Source organism: Saccopteryx bilineata, chromosome 4 (assembly GCF_036850765.1).
Source record: "Saccopteryx bilineata isolate mSacBil1 chromosome 4, mSacBil1_pri_phased_curated, whole genome shotgun sequence".
NCBI lineage: Eukaryota > Metazoa > Chordata > Mammalia > Chiroptera > Emballonuridae > Saccopteryx > Saccopteryx bilineata.
Window position 1 is genome coordinate 26,183,308 of NC_089493.1, and position 19,803 is coordinate 26,203,110.

Consider the following 19,803-nt stretch of genomic DNA (forward strand, 5'->3'; position numbering starts at 1 on the left):
GCAAACACTGCTCCACCATGGCGTTCTGAGACCCACTGTCTAGTTTCAAGAAGTTGGTAGCAAGTGAAATCCAGCCCTGGCCCCCACCTCCCCCTTCAGCAAACATAGATGGTGCTGCTGCTACCTGGCTTCACGCTGGGGCAAGGCCTCATCCTGAATTCTGTTGGAGGAAGAAGCTGAGCTAATGCTTTAGTGCCACATGAAAAAGGGAAGATGCCAGCCTTGGCTGGTGGTCTCAGTGGAAAGAGCATTGAGTATGGAATCCCAGGTTCGATTCCTGGTCAAGGCATACAAAAGAAGCAACCATCTGCTTCTCTCCCCCCATCTTTCCCCCTTCTCTCCCTCTTCTCCTCCCACAGCCAGTGGCTCGACTGGTTCAAGTGTTGGCTGGGGCGCTGATAGCTTGTAGGTCCGAGCATCAGCCTCAGGCACTAAAAAATAGTTCAGTTGATTCAGCATCATCTCTCTATCTCCCCTCCTCTCACTTTAAAAAAAGAAAAAGAAGGAAAGATGCCTATCATGAGGTCAGACAGCAGAAGAACCTGGAGGATGCCATCCCAGCTCTGAATGACTCAGCAAAAGAAGAGGTCCTTGGTCCTGTAGAACCACGGACAGTGGCTCTCTTGGATTAAGTGTGGGAATGGTACTGGACAGAAGTCAGGAGACAGAGAATGCAAAAGGAGAAGAAACACCAACTTCCACCTTAATGCTGTGGTTCCTCATCCCCGATGGTGCCCCCACCCTCGCCATCCTGCAGTCCACTCGGGGCTCTTTGATGTTGGCAGTTGGGGGCAGCTGAAGTCCAGGGAAGGACATCCTGTTAACAGCATAGCTGGAGAAAGATCAAGAACCAGACGGGGGAAAACAGCTGTGTCCACCTGATAAGCCTCAGCACCCACGTCCTTCAGCAGAGTCTTAGATTTGTGAGACTATGAAATGATACGTGGGGTTTGGGGTTGGCTTAGTATCTACGTCATCCCAGAGACCCCAAAGTCTTCCCCGCAGACAACAGGCCTCATCAACGGCACACTTGGAAACTGCCACCATCTCCTACCATCTCCTAGCGCCTGCACAGTTTTTGGTTGTGTAGCTCTTTGGAGGGACCAGTCGCCATCAGATACTGCCTAGAAACTTTCTGGAATGGCCCACCCTCTCCTATGCACCCTACACCTGGTCACTTCACTCATGAAGAACTATTACCATCACCGCCTCAGGGGAGCTGTCCAGCTTGCTCTCCACTGCCCTCACACTGGGGTGTGCTCGCCCACAACCTGTGACCCCTGAACGCCCTGTGCACACAAATCCTTGAGCCTGCTACACGGTATATATTATGAGCAATTAAGTGTTGGCCTCTCCTTTATCAGGAGCCCCTGCAGACAGGACACCTCTACTGCAGACAGACAGCATTTGTTCTTCATTCCCCACTTCTTATCTGATCCACTCTGCCTGCTAAGGGCCCTCCACTCATTGTCCTCCCTCTACCTTTTGCAGGAGGCAACATTATTACCTCCATCTTACAAGAGAAGAAGTCAAAACTGAGAGAAGTTAAGGGATGTATCCGAGAGTACACAGCAGAGGTGGATCTACATGGTGTCCTCAACGACCTTGGGTCTGGCACAGTTTAGGCACACAGTAAGGACCGATAGCTCTTTCCACTGAAAGAATAAGACTGAGTCATAACCCCTCTCTGCAGCCATCTGAGCTCTTAGTTGACTGACTGCCATCTTAATTCCTTTCAGGAAATGGGAGCCTGTTTAATAATTTGTCCATCCATCTGCAGACACCTGTCCCAGAGTCCTGAGATGGAGGAGAGATGTCTCAAGGTTCTATCCCTTGGACAAGTTTCCCGTTCAGTCAGAAGAGGAGGTGGGGGAGGAGGTAAAGAGGACAGAAGAGATGAGGAAGAGGGAGAAACACAAACCACCAGAATCAAAGGCCAGCACCCAAGTCAACTCAGCAAGCAGAAAGGCTGTGAAGATGATGGCTGGTGAGCAGCACCCAGCCAGAGGGAGCACCTCACAGGCAGTGGGGGCTCTGGGGAGGGGAGGGGTTGGCAATGGTAGCAAAATATACACAGTATAAAATGTACCATTTTAACCATTTTTAACTAGACAGTTCAGTGGTATTGAGCACATTCACATTATTGAACAACCATCCTCTCCACCAACCTCCGCTACTTTTTTCATCTTCCTAAACTGACTGGGTATCCCTTAAACAATAACTCCCCATCTTTCCCTTCCCCCACCCCTGGCCACCACCATTCTACTTTCTAGAGTAAAATCTGACTACTCTAGCTACCTGAGGTACAGTAAGAATATATTTGGTGGAGCCCTGGCCGGTTGGCTCAGTGGTAGAGCGTCAGCCTGGCGTGCAGGAGTCCCGGGTTCGATTCCCGGCCAGGGCACACAGGAGGGGTGCCCATCTGCTTCTCCAGAAGCAGATGGGCACCCCTCCCCCTCTCCTTCCTCTCTGTCTCTCTCTCCCCCTCCCGCAGCCCAGGCTCCATTGGAGCAAAGTTGGCCCAGGCACTGAGGATGGCTCTGTGGCCTCTGCCTCAGATGCTAGAATGGCTCTGGTTGTAACAGAGCGATGCCCCAGATGGGCAGAGCATCACCCTCTGGTGGGCATGCCGGGTGGATCCCGGTCGGGCGCATGCGGGAGTATGACTGCCTCCCCGTTTCCAACTTCAGAAAAATACAAAAAAAAAAAAAGAAAAAAAAAGAATATATTTGGTGGTTGTCTCAGTTCTGGTCACAGTGCTCTAAAAATATTTGGAATTTCCTGAGTGATAGGGGTGTCTTTTGTTATTCAGAAGCGGTGGTGGGATTCAGCTGGTTCACACCAGTTTGGCAGAACCGATACCTAATTTTTTGCTTAGTTTGGTGTACCAGTTGTTACAATGGCACTTGTCATCAGGGTTGTCTCTAAGGTGGGAGCCTGGGCAGCCACTCAATGTGAAAATCACAAACTTACATTCCTACTCTTTTTTAACATTTATCTGCACAACAGTGTATTCTAAGTGCCTATAGTAATGTTCATTCCATCCATAGGTGAAAAAGATTTGATGAAACTATACTTGTAATATTTATTCATTTCATAAAACTCATTATACCTTTGATGAAATACTCCATTTAAATTACCTCATGTTTATTACTTCAGTAAACAAACATAAAACATAAAAAGTGCCAAACAACCAGGGGGTGACAAGCTATCATTTGTTTCAGCTTTGTGTTACTCCCTAAATTACCCTGAGATATTATGAGTATTATTTAATATTTTTCATTACTATTTCTAAACTCCTTCATATGACATAATCTAGTTTTGTGTATGTCTTTTATTGTTCTTGTCTAAGTATTAAATGCATGAAGTAATAAACTACCTTTCGGCATATCGTGAGGTTTTTTGGGTTTTTTTTTTGTATTTTTCTGAAGCTAGAAACGGGGAGAGAGAGTCAGACTCCCGCATGTGCCCGACCGAGATCCACCCGGCACGCCCACCAGGGGGCAATGCTCTACCCACCAGGGGGTGATGCTCTGCCCCTCTGGGGCATCGCTCTGTTGCAACCAGAGCCACTCTAGCGCCTGGGGCAGAGGCCAAGGAGCCATCCCCAGCGCCCGGGCCATCTTTGCTCCAATGGAGCCTCAGCTGCAGGAGGGGAAGAGAGAGACAGAGAGAAAGGAGAGGGGGAGGGGTGGAGAAGCAGATGGGCGCTTCTCCTGTGTGCCCTGGCCGGGAATCGAACCCGGGACTTCTGCACGCCAGCCGACGCTCTACCACTGATCCAACAGGCCAGGGCCGGGTTTTTTTTTTTTACACTTAAAAAGGTCATTCATGCAAAGAACCGGTTGTTGAATTATTTGAATCCCACCGCTGTTCATAAGGAGCCCCTTTCCATCACATCTGAGTGTAAGCTAGTAAGGTCACTTAGAGGAGGGCCCCTAGATAGCCTCAGGATGAAAGGGGCACCAGAAGACTGGTGACTAGAGTTTGGGAACTTGCAATCCCACCCCTCCACCCACCTCTGAGGAGGAGAAGGGAGTGGAAATTAAGCTTCGTAAACATTCTTGGACAAAGACATTCAGTGAGCTTTTCAGGTTGGTGAACACATCCCATCACAGTGCTGGTAGGGTGCTTCTACCCATACCTTGCCCTGTATCTGCTCCATTTGGCTGTTCCCGAGTTGTATCCTTTATGATAAACCAGTAACTGTACGTTAAGATGTTACCGGAGTTATTTAAGCCATTCTAGATAATTAAAGAACCCGAGTAGGGGTCATGGGAATCCCCAATTTATAGTTAATCAGAAGTATAGAATTATACTATGCCCCCAGGATTTGCAAATGGTGTCTTACGGGGAGGCAGTCTTGTGGAATGGAGCCCTTAACTTGTGGGGTCTGTACTGACTCTGAATAGTGTTAGAATTGCACTGAATTACAGGACACTCAGCTGCTGTTGTGAGAAGTGGAGTGCTTTGGGGAGTATGACCTTAGCAATATTGGGTCTTCCAATCCATGAACACAGGATGGCTTTCTATTTATTTAGGTCTTTTTAAAAAGATGTTTATTTTATTGATTTTAGAAAGAAAAGGAGAGAAGGAAGGAGAGAGAGAAAAAAAAAGAGAGAGAGAGAGAGAGAGACAGGAACATCGATCTGTTCTGATATGTGCCCTGACTGGAGATTGAACCAGCAACCTCTGTGCTTCAGGACAACGCTGCAACCAACCAAGCTATCTGGCCAGGGCTATTTAGATCTTTAATTTATTTCAGCAACATTTTATAGTTTTCAGTGTATAAATCTTTCACCTCCCTGGTTAAATTTATTTATAAGTATTTTCTATGCTAGTATAAATGGAATTATCTTCTTAATTTCCTTTTTTAAAATTTATTTTAGAAAGAGAAGAAGGGAGATAAGAGGGGGCAGGGTAAGAGAGGAAGAGAGAGAGAGAAAGAGAGAGAGAGAGAGAAACATCAATTTGTTGTTCCACTTATTTATGCATTCATTGGTTGATTCTTGTGTGTGCCCTGACTAAGGATCAAACCCACAACCTTGGCATACTGGGACAATGTTCAAACCAACTAAATTATCTGGCCAGGGCCTTAATTTCCTTTTTGGATTGTTTATTATTAGTGTATAGAAATACAATTGGGTTAAAACACTGCAAATTTGGGCCATGGCCAGTGGCACAATAGATAAAGCACCATCCTGGAGCACTGACATTGCCTGTTCAGTCCCAGGGTTGCAAGATCATGCCCAGGGTCGCCAATCCAGAGGGTGTCACCTCAATGCTCAATTCTGAGGGCATCAGCTTGATTCCTATTCAGGGCACGTATGAGAAGCAATCAGTGGCACAACTAAATGGAATGAGTTGATGTTTCTCTTTCTCTCTCTTCTTCTCTCACAAGGAAGAAAGAAGGAAGTAAGGAAGTAAAGAAGGAGAAAGGGAGGGAGAGAGGGAGGGAGGGAGGAAGGGAAGGAGGGAGGAAGGGAGGGAGGGAAGGAGGGAAGAAGGAAAAAGGAAAGAAAAAAAGAAAAGAAGGAAGGAAAGAAGGAAAGAAAAAAAGAATCATGGGAAGGAAGAAGGGCAAGTGTGAGTAAAAAGGCCATGAAATTTCCTACCATTTTGATTGTGATTTTTTTCTTGGTTGAGCATTTGCTTGGTTGCTATAGGTCTTTGATTTCCAGAGCTCCTATAAAAAAGTTATTTCTGCCAGGTCCTAGTTTCTGTGGGGGAGTGAGGGTCTGGATTTACCATCCACCATCCACCATCTTGTTAACATCACTCACTGCATGAGGCTTAGTCCCCAAGCAGGGTATCTTCACAGAGATCACTAAGATCAGAGCTGAGAGACGAGGCCAGGAGGGAACAAGAGGCGGCCCGGATAGGAATGCGGAGGGAGCAGGGGACCTGGAATGCTAAACTGAAGACTCAGACTTGGTTGCACGGAATTAGTGGGCAGCTGGAAGACAGACAGACAAAGCGGAAACAGTCCCCCAACCTCCTCCAGTGCAGACAAGAAATTCACAGAAACAAAGGATTAGGAACATCTGAAATGGTTCCACCTCACATTCCATCACGAACTCCCCCTCCTCCCCGCCTCCACCCAGGGTTTTCAGTACATTTTCAAAACCTTGAGTGAATCAGAATGGGATGAGCCCCAACCCCAGCCCAGCCTGTCCCCTCAGTCTGAAGTTCCCAACTGCTTCCGCCTGGACACAGGACCAGCACACAGCAAGCACGCAGCAAGTCAGCCCTAACAGGAACATGGCTGCAGGCAAGACAGTGCTTTCCCATGATGTGCTGGTCCTCTCTCCTGGTAATTTCAAAAATTCTGATCATGCCTGACCTGTGGTGGCACAGTGGTTCAAGCGTCTTCCTGGAACGCTGAGGTCGCCAGTTTGAAACCCCTGGGCTTGCCTGGTCAAGGCACATATGGGAATTGATGCTTTTTTGCTCCTCCCCCACTCTTCTCTCTCTTCTTTCTCTCTCCCCCCCCCATGCTCTCTAAAATAAATACAGTCTTAAGAAAAATTTTAAATTAAGAAAAAGAGTTACCTATTATTAAAAAAAAAATTCTGATCACTAGTCCTAATTGGGAGACCAGTTGAAAATACAGGAGTCTGGGCCCCTCCCCTAGAGAGTCCGGTTAAGGAGGTCTACATGGCGGCCCAGGCATCTGTATTTTTACCCAGGCCCATGGTGAGCCCAGCGACAACCATTTCAGGAGGCACATGCCTCGTTTCCTCACCAGAGCTGCTAGCCGCTAGCCTCTGAGCTCACTTCCACCTGCCTGCACACTGGGGATGCTTTCCCTGAAGGGAAAAGTAGAATCAAAATTCAGTTTTTCAGGATCCTCCACCCAGAAGTCTCACACAGGGCAGTTTTATCTGACTCACAGACTCAAACATAGAATGTTATTTTTAAGTTTTGAATTAGTTATCAGCGTTTAAAAAACAGATTTCATAAGCCAGACACAGAAAGCCAAATAAATCGTATATGAATCCTAGAATAGGATTCTATGATGTATCTAGAAGAGGCAAATCCACAGAGACAGAAAGCAGGAGGAGGAAACCAGGGGCGGCAGGGAGGGGCTGGGGGAAACTGTTGTTTAGTGGGGAGGGTTCCCGGGGAAGACGGAAAAGTTTTGGATATAAATAGTGGTTAATGTTTACAAAACATTGTTATGCTATGTATATTTTACCACAATTAAGAAACAAAACAAAACAGATTTCAGCCCCACCCGGGTAGCTCAGTTGGTTGGAGCATCAATCTGATAGGCCAGGGTTGCAGGTTAGCTCCCTGCTCAGGGCACATGCAGGAATCAATCAATGAATGTGGGAATGAATAGAACCACAAAGCCATCTCTCTCTCTCTCTCTCTCTCTCTCTCTCTCTCTCTCTCTCAAATGAATCAAATTAAAATTTTTTTTTTGAGTTTTCTGGATTTCTGTCTTCTCTGTAAAGAGAAGATCTATCTGACCAGTGGTGGCACAGTGGATAAAGCGACGACCTGGAACTGTGAGGTTGCCAGTTTGAATCCTGGGCTTGCCCTGTCAAGGCACACACAGGAAGCAGCTACGATAAGCAGATGTTTCCCGCTTCTCCCCCTCTTTCTTTTTTTTTTTTTTTTTTAATTTTTTTTTTAATTTATTCATTTTAGAGAGGAGAGGGGGAGAGAGAAAGAGAGAGAGAGAGAGAGAGAGAGAGAAGGGGGGAGGAGCTGGAAGCATCAACTCCCATATGTGCCTTGACCAGGCAAGCCCAGGGTTTTGAACCGGCGACCTCAGCATTTCCAGGTCGACGAACTTTATCCACTGCGCCACCACAGGTCAGGCTTCTCCCCCTCTTTCTCTCTCTCTCTCTCTCCCCTCTCTCCAAAAGTAAAGAAATGAAATCTAAGAAAATAATAATAAAAATAAAGAAAAGAAAGATCTGACAACACTGGGCCATGCTTTGTATGGCAATGGCTGGTGAGAGCTGAAGCAGCTGCTGTCTTTAGATGGGACATGTGCTCTCCTGTTTGCTGTAGTCCCACCACACTCCAAAGTCACTTTTGCGATGTCACGTCTATATGACCTGACTCCCATGAGCATTTGAGGCTCCCAGCCATTCTCATCTTGGCTACCACTTGCCTTGTTCTGCTCCCCAGTCCCTGCCTATTTCTCTCTTCTAGTGCATAAGGGGAGGCCAGAAAGTGGTCAGCCACGTGGGCAGGCGCTCTGTGTGCCTTCACAGTAACAATCAATGGAAGAGGTCCTGAAGCCAGGTAGCTCAGTTGGTTAAAATGTCATCCCAATGCCCCAAGGTTGTGGGTTTGATCCTTGGTCAGGGCAGATACAAGAATCAACCAATGCCTGACCTGTGGTGGCATAGTGGATAAAGCGTCGACCTGGAAACGCTGAGGTCGCCGGTTCAAAACCCTGGGCTTAGCCCTGGCTGGTTGGCTCAGCGGTAGAGCGTCGGCCTAGCGTGCGGAGGACCCGGGTTCGATTCCCGGCCAGGGCACATAGGAGAAGCGCCCATTTGCTTCTCCACCCCTCCGCCGCGCCTTCCTCTCTGTCTCTCTCTTCCCCTCCCGCAGCCAAGGCTCCATTGGAGCAAAGATGGCCCGGGCGCTGGGGATGGCTCTGTGGCCTCTGCCCCAGGCGCTAGAGTGGCTCTGGTCGCAACATGGCGACACCCAGGAGGGTCGCAACATGGCGACGCCCAGAATGGGCAGAGCGTCGCCCCCTGGTGGGCAGAGCGTCGCCCCCTGGTGGGCGTGCCAGGTGGATCCCGGTCAGGCGCATGCGGGAGTCTGTCTGACTGTCTCTCCCTGTTTCCAGCTTCAGAAAAATGCAAAAAAAAAAAACAAAAAAACCCTGGGCTTGCCTGGTCAAGGCACATATGGGAGTTGATGCTTTTAGTTCCTCCCCCCCTTCTCTATCTGTCTCTCCTCTCTCTCCCCCTCTCTGTCTCTCTCTCTCTCCCTTCCTCTCTCCTCTCTAAAATGAATAAATAAAAATTAAAAAAAGAATCAACCAATGGCCTGACCAGTGGTAGCTCAGTGAATAGAGCATCTACCCGGGACACTGAGGTCCCAGGTTCGAAACCCTAACATTGCCGGCTTGAGTGTGGGAACATCAACATGATCCAAGGTCGCTGGCTTGAGCCCAAAGGTCACTGGCTTGAAGCCCAAGGTTGCTGGCTTGAGCAAGGGGTCATTGGCTTGGCTGGAGCCCCCAGTCAAGGCATTTATAAGAAGCAATTAACGAACAACTAAAGTGACGCAACTACGAGTTGACGCTTATTTCCCTTCCTATCTCTCTCTCTCAAAAAAAAATCATCAACCAATGAATGAATTTTCTCTCTCTCCCTTCTTCTCTCTCTCAAAAATCAATTTTAAAAAATAAAAATTTACTTGCTCTTAATTTCCAAAAAAAAGAAAATGAGGAGTTAAACCTGCCTGTGTGTTTTTATGCCAGGTTTGATGATGAGGGAACAGCCGTGGATGAATATGACAGGTTAGATGCATGAGGGTATTACAGTAAACTAGGGGAAACTGAGTAAGGCCTGTGTATTCAGACTCCCTTCCCCTGTGGCTCCAAGAACTGATTTTGTAAGGTAACTGGATTTTTCTTGCCTGGAATGCAAACTGATTCTACTCTGTTACTGGGTGGCGCTGTGCTCTGAGCCGTCCAAGAGTTCTTGAGGAAGTCCCTTCCCTTCCGGGTGCTGGAAGCTCCTCACGGGTGGGGGGGTGGGGGGGTTAGAGCTGAGTTGAAGATTTCTTTCAGCTCCCACATCTCCCTCATCCTGGACCACCAAACTATCACCAGACTCTAACACAGGCTTTCCTCCAACTCCTCCTGCCCAATAACAGCGTGTTCACATGGTGCACTCTCCCTCTCGGGAGCACATCCACGCCTTCCCCTGCCCCCTTTACTCCCCCCTCCCCCAGGCACATTACCTTTGCCTTTTTCCTAAACTCCAAGGCCCTTTCTTCTGCATCTAGAACTTGTTTCCTGAGCCTACCCAGCCCAGCTGGCTCGCTGGTACTACCTCTGTAACTTTCAAAATAAACTTTCTCTTATAATTTGAAAGCTATATAAAAAAAGAAAGTGCCCACATCACTCAAAACCCCACACAGATCATTTTCCCTTGAAGCAATGGAGTAAATGTTGCTAAAAATACAAACTAACTAAACGAGCAAGAGCCAGGGCTGCAGTCTGAGCCTCCTTCCCTCCTCTCATCTCAGCTCAGGATTTCCCGGAGCCTCGGGCCCACCCCACCTTCCAGGGCCTCCCGCACTAAGTTCAGAGCAGCAGCTCCAACTCATTAGCAGTGTGCAATGCGGCGGTGGGGGTGGCAATACTAATACGGGGGACTTCAGAAGACTGGAGCTGGGCTCTCAGATTCTAGAGGAAACTGCTGGGCACTTTTCACCTCCTGCAACCCTTGAGTCATGATGGGCAAAATTTGAACCTCAGAATCCTGCCCCCCCCCTTTTTTAATGCGTTATCTATGTGAAGACTCAATGCTGGCCAATTATCGACATGCACTTTGGAGGTAGAATGGGTTCAAATCTCCCTTTTGCCACTCAACCACTGAAGGGTCCTAAGGTTGCCCCCTTTACCTGTCTCAATTTCCTCACCTGTAACAATTCCACCTCCCCACAGCGCTGAACAATTAAATAATGGGTGAAAAAGTGCCTGGCACACAATCGGTGTTTGATATTTAGCTCCCTCCCCCTTGTTTTCCCATAGCAATTAGGCAAAGAGGATGTAAAATCCTCGTGGAGAACTGAACATTGATCCTCTATACTCTGATCAGTTTTGCTATTTAAAAAAAAAAATACCTGGCCCTAGCCGGTTCGTTCAGTGGATAGAGCGTCAGCCTGACATGCAGACATCCTAGGTTCAATCCCTGGTCAAGGCACACAGGAAGAGCGACCATCTGCTTTTCTTCCCCTCCCTTTCCCCCTTCTCTCTCTCTTCCCCTCCCACAGCCAGTAGCTCGATTGGTTCGAGCATCATCCCCGGGCACTGAGGATGGTTCGGTTGGTCCAAGCACATCAGCCTCAGGCACTAAAAAATAGCTTGGCTGATTTGAGCATCGGCCCCAGACAGGGATTATTGGGTGGATCCCTGTCAGAGTGCATGTAAGAGTCTGTCTATCTCCCCTCCTCTCACTTAAAAAAAAAAAAATCTGAATCTTGCAGCCTGGTACAATAAAAATCTGGTGTGAGAACTATAAGGGGAGGGTTCACGTCTGCAGCCTCAGCACAGCATTAGGCAAACGGGTCATTGTTAGGTGAAGAGGCTCAAAACAGGCCTCCCCAAGACAGGCTACTTTGGCATATGGATTGTTTTGAGCTGAAAGCATTGAGGCCCTGCAGCTGCAGAAGAAACTTCTTCCTCTCCCTTAACTAACTAGGAGAATTTAAATTGGGAGCCATGTCCATAGTAAAAGTTATTAGCAGAAATAACCCTGATGATCCATCTACAGAGCAGAGCAAACTTCTAATTACCGAACATCTACTCTTCTTACTGTCCTGAGAATGACCTTCCCTTCCTGCTCAAGCCCCAAGGCATCTTATCTTAGTCCTTGGCTCGAGATGTTTTATAAACCTCATTTTACCTTTCTGTCTACGAACCTCTCGTGTATGTGGGGTGGCCATATGTACTTGGTGTTTTCCTCTAGTTCATCTGTCTCATGTTGATCTCATTATTAAGCCAGCTGAAAGAACCTAGAAGGGGAGAAGAACTTTTCTTCCTCCCCCACATAGGTAAACGCTTGTTGAATGAATGAATGAATGAATGTTGAATTGGAGGCTAGCAGGGGCTGGTGCATGTGTGGAGCACAGAAGCAGCACTAGAAGAGAGGGGTCGGAATTAACAGGGTACAGGGGTTTTGCTGATCAGTGTCAAGTGTGCAGGCCATGGAGAATTATTCTGGAGAATGACATTTAAGATCTGTTTAACAGCTTTGTGGAGTCGTTTTTCTAAGCAGCAAAGCTCAAGGTGCTTCGTTAATATTTCTCCTCCACTCAATCATTCTTCACTCAGAAAGGTTAGGACATATGCCTCTCTGTGTGAGGAAGCAGAAGCAATTCAGCTTTTCCATAATGTTTTGGTTTTTAATTTAGCACAGTGGGTTGAGCTTAAAAGAGCAAAATAAATGGATGCCCCTTCAGGATACAAATCTACAGGGTGGAGCAAAAGTAGGTTTACAGTTGAGAGTATGCAAAGCACGGAGTTTATTCTTGTAATTACTATTTAGTAATTATTGTATTATTTTCCATAGGAGCAACTGTAAACCCACTTTTGCCCCACCCTGAACACTGTCAGTGTGTTTATATTATTTATTTATTTTTTTAAATTTATTGAATTTAGCAAGAGAGGAAAGGAGAGAGAGAGACAGGAACATCTACATCTATCTCTCTATTCACATATGTGCCCAGACTGGGGGCTGAACCGGCTTCCGCTTAGGGGACAAATGCTCTAACCAAGTAAGCTATCCTGCCAGGGCATTGTTTTAAAATGCAAAATTCTAAGCACTTTCTGGCCTGGGTGGGGAGTAGGGGTGGTGAATGAATAACTATTCTTACTAAGTTTTAAAGATCTATCTGGTGTTAAGTTCCCTCACAGGTGTGTGAGGAAGGGTCTAGAAGCCTCTTAGTTTACCCTCATGGTTAACGGAGCAAGTGCCGGATTCTCTGATCTCACCGGGCCCCTGAGGGTCGCTCCCAGCTAGTTCTGCCCTGCCCAGACGGTTCAGGATTGCCGAGGCCTTGTCTGTAAAGGGTTCTACTGCAAATGGGGAGATTTATCTCTCTGGAAGCTTGAAATGTGCTGACCTTGACCCCCAGCCCCCTGCTTTACCCTCCAGTAAAGGGAAAATCCGATAATGTCAAATCCACCAGCGGGGCTGCAATGGGGAGGTTAAGACCCAGTCACACAGAGGCTGGCATCAGCAAATGTCACCCTCAAGACCTGTTTTTTCAGTTGCCCCGAACAAGACCCATCTTGTTTCAACCCCCAAACCTCCCAATCGATTCAATCTTCAGAACATTCCAACCTATAGGTGAAAAACACAACAAAACTGGGTGAAGGATTGTATGTTGCCTGTTTGTGTGCTACAGAAGGCCTCTCTGTTTGTTTTCATTGATTGCTTACACTATTACCCAAGTGGCAGGAATTACTGGCTTGGAAAAACTTAGCTCAAGTCAACTTCCTGGTAGTAAAGATGAAGAGAATAAAAATTTGCCCTTACAGGACTTTTGGGAATGTCTGACCTATGTGAGAAATTTCTAAATAAAAGGTTAAATTTTCTAAATGCCATAAAGAGGTAAGAGAAAACAGGCCTATATGAACTAAAAGTTCCTGGTATTTTTTAAAGACATAGACACAACAAGTGTGCTTGGGAAACAGTGAGCCCGGGATGCAGGGATCCAGAGAAAGAAGAAACCCATATATAATCCGCTTTAAATATTTTGGAGAAGCCCGGGTTCGATTCCCGGCCAGGGCACACAGGAGAAGCGCCCATTTGCTTCTCCACCCCTCCACCGCGCTTTCCTCTCTGTCTCTCTCGTCCCCTCCCGCAGCCAAGGCTCCATTGGAGCAAAGATGGCCCGGGCGCTGGGGATGGCTCTGTGGCCTCTGCCCCAGGCGCTAGAGTGGCTCTGGTCGCAACATGGCGACGCCCAGGATGGGCAGAGCATCGCCCCCTGATGGGCAGAGCGTCGCCCCTGGTGGGCGTGCCGGGTGGATCCCGGTCGGGCGCATGCGGGAGTCTGTCTGACTGTCTCTCCCTGTTTCCAGCTTCAGAAAAATGAAAAAAAAAAAAAAAATATTTTGGAGAAGACAATCAGACTCATAACATGCCCAACTTTCTGGGTCATAACCACATTGAGATGCAAAGAATTTGAGATGCTTCTTCTAAAAAGAAGGAAAGAGAGGGATTAAAAGATGAGCTTTTCCAGGCCTTTACAAGGTTTCTAGTCTTTGGAAATTGAGAATGAGATTTCTACTCCATCCTGCTTAACTTGGCTCTAAACCCGAGGGAAGGAGTTTGGCACAAAGCATTGTTCCCACTGTCCTGACTTTAGCTCTGAATAAAAGACGGTAAGAACAGTGCCAAATGCGACCAGGGCACTGCTCTGTGATTCTGTGTAGTACAGGAGACGCTGTACTCTAGGAAAGCTGGTTGGTCAGACTAAAAACACCCGCTAAACTCTGTTGGTACCAGAATAGTCTGATGCCCTAGAGCGGCTCCCCGAGAAAGGAAAACTTTCCTGAAGTGAAAGATCTAAGCTGGTGGACTGACAGTTTCAGGATGAAATCATAAAAACATCGTATGTTTCAAAAGCATGCTTTCTGCTGGGGGGAGGAAAAATTGGGGGTCAAAGAAAAGGTCCCCTCCATCAACAGCACTATCACCCTGAAGGCACCCGATCTCATCTGATCTCAGAAGCTAAGCAGGGTTGGGCCTGGCTAGTACCTGGATGGGAGAAAAGATCCCCTCCTTTGGTCTCTCCCGCACTTCCCTTACACAGTCACCCACTCATAACCACTCACTCACACCCATCAATCACACCCAGCCAGAAAGTCACCCAGTCACAGAGTTGAAGTCAGAAAATTAGTCTCCCACACAGTTAAGTACAGTTAGATACAATCTAACACACTCAGTCCCACAATGACACGATGCCCATTCCTCTGAACACCCACAACCCCCTTTACCCACCTGATTGCCAAAGACAGCTATGGAGCAGGCTGTTGAAACTTCATTAGCACCAAACCAGACGGACGCAATGCGGGAGGGCATGCCCAGGATAAAAACCTGCGCCATGGCGCAGATGACCTGGCCCAGCATAGTGACTGGGAAGAGATGTGGCTTCAGGCTGCCCAACTTCACCCAGGCCCCCAGGCAGTTGAGGGCTGAGCCGGTGAGGGCGATGGTGCGCAGGCCGAATTTCTCGAGCATCCAGGCCACTGGCAGTAGTAAAGGGATATAGGTCAGCATGTAGCACATGGACAGCCAGTCGATGGCAAAGGCACTGACCCCGTAGAAGTGCGTGAAGATGTTGTTGATGGAGCTATACTGGATCCACTGGAAGGCGTTGCACATGGAGTAGCAGCTAAACACCAGGACCACCACCCAACGGCGCTTGCTCACTTTGATCACACTGAGTTCCTCAGGGCCTGAGATACCAGGTTGGGCCAAGTTACCAGCTAAAGCTGAACTGCTGGGGTTCGCAGAGACACTGGGGTGGAAGGAGACGCTGGGATGGGCCGAGACGCTGGGATGGGCCGAGACGCTGAGATGAGTGGAGACGCCCAGATGAGCCGAGACGCCGAGATGAGCGGCGAGGCCGGGGTCGGTCTGGAGCGCAGACTCCTGCTCAGGGGTGCTGCCATCGTGCTCCGCCAGGTTGGGATCTTCATCCACCATGAGCACGGCTTCTTCTGGAGCCCTGGACAGGTGCTGAGAACTCCAGCAGTTTTAAGGGACAGTAACCTTGCTGGTCCCTGAAAGCTGACCGGGCAGTTGTCCGGGTCTGCCCCAGAAGAAACAGAGACCCAGTCCTGTGTGACCTCCATGAAATAAATGTAGAAAAGAAAGGCTCTTAGCATAAGTAACTTTTAGCAGAACTTACTTTCTTTAAAACAAAAAGACTTTCAGACTCCCTACCCCTGGCCTTGAGGCTGGTTTCCCAGGCTGTGGCCTTGGGATAGTTCCACAAAGTTGCAGACGTTCCCAGAATGTTTCTCCCTGAATTAATCCTATAGATAAGCATTGTAAAGAGCTTGTTTCAACTGCTTTGTTTTACTTCTAGGCTTCCCCTCCTCCCCATTAATTTTGTCTTTAAAAGCTAACTTCAAACTGCCTGACCTGTGGTGACGCAGTGGAAACGCTGAGGTCGCCAGTTCGAAATCTGGGCTTGTCTCACACATATGGGAATTGATGCTTCCTGCTCCCAACCCACCCCCCTCTCTAAAATGAATAAATAAAAACTACTAAAAAAAAAAGCTAACTTTAAACTGTGTTCAGGGCCACAATGCGGACTTAGGTCTCCCTGCAGTCACTGGCTTTGAATAAAAGTCTCCCTTAAATTTGAACTTTGGTGTAGAGAACATCTGTATACTCTCGCTGGTTTCGCTACAACACTCCCAATGCTCACCTCCAAGCTTCTGCTCTCACTTTTCCGTGGGGCCCACTATCCCCGACCGTTGCCCCCAGGCCAGCTGCAGACGCCTCAGCCCCGTCCTGGCCGCGGTGCCTTGATTTCTACGGCGTTCTGCCTACGTTCTGTCCCTGGGTCCAGGAAAGAGCTCCTAACGCAGCCACTTCTCCGGACTCTGTTCTCCGGGGCGGGCGTGGGGCCTCGCCCCTAGGGCGCACGTGACTGCCCCGCCCCCGTCCGGCCAGGCTTCCCCTACCCCCCTACTCCGCCTCCCCTCCCTCCCGCCTTCTCCCGCCTTCTCCCGCCCCGCGGCCCGGCGGCCCAGCAGCCCAGTTGTTTCGCCACAGTTTGCGGGGTGCATTTGTCCCCCACGCCCCGGGCGCTATGGAAACCGCCCGGTTAACCCCGCCCCCGCCCCTGAACTGCCTGTCAAAGTCATTTGCCCCCTCCCAGAGGACCACGCGAGAAAATCCCGTCCGCCTTTACAAGGTAACCCTCCAAAAACAGTTTCCTCGCGCGGGTCCGCATCTCCGGCGCGCGTGCCACCGATGCCCGGCGCCTCCAGAAAGCTGGGGAACCCAAGAGGAATGCCCAACTTTTCCCACTTGGCTGGGCTCCCAAACCCTTCCAGAATGCCGATATAGAGATTTATCGATTTCGCGGTCTGATTGCGCTCTTGGGGTAAAGAAGAATTGCAGAAAACTCACTTTGCCGGTTGTTTTCGGTGCGCTCGTAGTCTTACTGGGGAAACTCATATTGGAACCTGCTAGGTAGGACTATTCTGTTTTGATGGATGCCGCGGCTGCCTCCTAGGCGAGGACCTGTGGGTGGAGGGGAGAGAGGAGTTGGAGATACTTAGAGCTAGCGGCTGTTGCGTGGTGAAACGCACAGCACCTACGCAGCCCTGGGCTGCCACCTGCTGGTCCCAGCTTTTCCAGAGGGTAAAACCTTTAACTCATGGCATCTAGAAAGTCAGACTTGCGGGGCAGAAGTGCCTTTACCCGCTGATCGATTTCAGCCCCGGGGAGGGAGAAGAGCCCGCATTCTCCCTGGATTCAAACACCAGTTTAGCTACGCCTGGGTGCGTAAGGTAAATTAAGGTACTCCACCTTTTTGTGCCTGGGTTTCTTTATCTGTAAAGTAGAGATGATGAAATAATAGTACCCACCTCACAATGTTGTTTTGGGGCTTAAGTGAGTCAAGACATGAAACATTTTGAAAAGTCCTGGCAAATAGTATTTCATGAGTGTTGGCTAATCTAATGATTAAGCAAAGAAAAAAAAAGTATACACACAGACAGTGTGGGGATTACAGGAGAGAAAGGGGGTGGGGGGAGAAAGGTAAAGGGGAATAGATAGTGATGGAAGGACACTTGACTAGGGGTGGTGAACACACAATGCAATACACAGATGATGTATTATAAAACTGCACACCTGAAACTTGTATAATTTTATTAACCAATGTCACCCCAATAAGTTCAATAAATAATTTAAAAATACGTAAATAAAAAGCTAACATTTGTTATATTCTGCTCAACATGTTTATTTCATTATCTCACTTAAGCATCATAAGAATTCTATAAAGTGGTTGCTATTGCTTGCCTACATTTTTTTTTTTTTTTTGTATTTTTCTGAAGCTGGAAACAGGGAGAGACAGACAGACTGCATGTGCCCGACGGGGATCCACCTGGCAGCCCACCAGGGGGCGACGCTCTGCCCACCAGGGGGTGATGCTCTGCCCCTCCGGGGTGTCGCTCTGCTGCAACCAGAGCCACTCTAGCGCCTGGGGCAGAGGCCAAGGAGCCATCCTCAGCTCCTGGACCATCTTTTTTTTTAATTTTTTTTATTTTTTTCATTTTTTCGAAGCTGGAAACGGGGAGGCAGTCAGACTCGCGCATGCACCCGACCGGGATCCACCCAGCATGCCCACCAGGGGGCGATGCTCTGCCCATCTGAGGCGTCGCTCTGTTGCATCCAGAGCCATTCTAGCACCTGAGGCAGAGGCCACAGAACCATCCCCAGCGCCAGGGCCATCTTTGCTCCAATGGAGCCTTGGCTGCGGGAGAGGAAGAGAGAGACAGAGAGGAAGGAGAGGGGGAGGGGTGGAGAAGCAGATGGGTGCTTCTCCTATGTGCCCTGGCCGGGAATCGAACCTGGGACTCCTGCACGCCAGGCCGACACTCTATCACTGAGCCAACCGGCCAGGGCTGAACTTTTTCTTATAGTTTGAGTCTTGGCTCTGAATTCTTTCTCAGCCAGAATGCAAGTAACAAGGTTGCTGAACCAAGGTGTGGTCTGACCCCATTGGTCTAACACCTGGTGCCCACAGAAGACCCTACCAGGGGTGCTTAAAGTTGCCCTCATGTTGAAATTACCTGGGGAACAAAAACATGCAGGTACCAGGCTCCACCCTCAGAAGAGCCTGATCTGGGCTGTGGCTGAGGCACTGGAAATGTTAAGAGTTCTCTCACGTAATTTTATTTTTAAATTTTTATTTATTTGAGAGAGAGAGAGAAACATCAATTTCTGTTCCACTTATTTATGCATTCATTGGTTGATTCTTATATGTGCCCTGATTCATGATCGAACCCACAACCTTTGGTGTAGTGGGTCAATGCTCTAACCAACTGAGCTACCAGGCCAGGGCTCTCCCATGTGATTTTAATGTGCAACCTAAGTTGAGAACCACTGCCCCAGAACTTTAAATTCATTTTTGGTTTAAAGTTTGGAAAAGAAAACAACAAAAAACAGTGACACCCTGTGGCTCTCAGACTTTATTATGCAAATAAACACATCACCTGGAGATCTTATAAAACACTGCCTTTAGTTTGGGTCAGTGGTGGGCCTGGGCTTCTGCCCTTGTAAGAAGCTCCCAGGGGTCGTCCACACAGCTGTCTCCCAGGCTGCACTTGAGTCACCAGGCTGTAGCTTTAATACTGACTTGCTGGAGAAGGCTCTTCAGGCTAGCTGGGCCCTTAAGGAAGAAGTTACTTGACTTCTATGAGCCTCAGTTTTCTGACCTACATAAAATGCTCATTAAGAAAGTCACAGAGGTAGAAGAAGGTAGCTGTAGAAGAAATGGGCTCAGAAACAGGTTACAAAGGCAAAAGAAGAGCCCTTGGAGTTTAGGAGAAAGAGAGAGGCAAGGAAGAGGTGCCTGGGGAAGGGGGGGGCAAAAGGTGTGGGAGTGCTTCCTGGCGCCATGGTGGGTTTTCATTTTTTTTTTTTTTTTGTATTTTTCTGAAGCTGGAAACGGGGAGGCAGTCAGACAGACTCCCGCATGCGCCCGACCAGGATCCACCCGGCACGCCCACCAAGGGGCGATGCTCTGCCCATCTGGGGCGTTGCTCTGTTGTGACCAGAGCCACTCTAGCGCCTGGGGCAGAGGCCAAGGAGCCATCCCCAGAGCCCGGGCCATCTTTTGCTCCAATGGAGCCTTGCTGCGGGAGGGGAAGAGAGAGACAGAGAGGAAGGAGAGGGGGAGGGGTGGAGAAGCAGATGGGTGCCTCTCCTGTGTGCCCTGGCCGGGAATTGAACCCGGAACTTCTGCACGCCAGGCCGACACTCTACCACTGAGCCAACCGGCCAGGGCCTTCATTTTTTTTTTAACAGGACTTTTTAGGCAGGGATTTCAAGGGAGATT

General features: G+C 48.6%; 1 protein-coding gene across 1 annotated transcript in view; it reads right to left on the reverse strand.

The window, feature by feature from the left end:
* Positions 1-16,349, reverse strand: part of FLVCR2 (FLVCR choline and putative heme transporter 2) — a 61,089-nt gene extending 44,740 nt beyond the window's left edge. The window contains exons 1-2 of the mRNA XM_066276016.1: positions 16,159-16,349; positions 14,721-15,571 (exon numbers count right to left, since the gene is read on the reverse strand). Coding sequence (XP_066132113.1) covers positions 14,721-15,428 — 708 coding nt within the window. The 5' untranslated portion in view covers positions 15,429-15,571; positions 16,159-16,349. The remainder of the gene's footprint in view (positions 1-14,720; positions 15,572-16,158) is intronic.
* Positions 16,350-19,803: the final 3,454 nt, after the last annotated feature.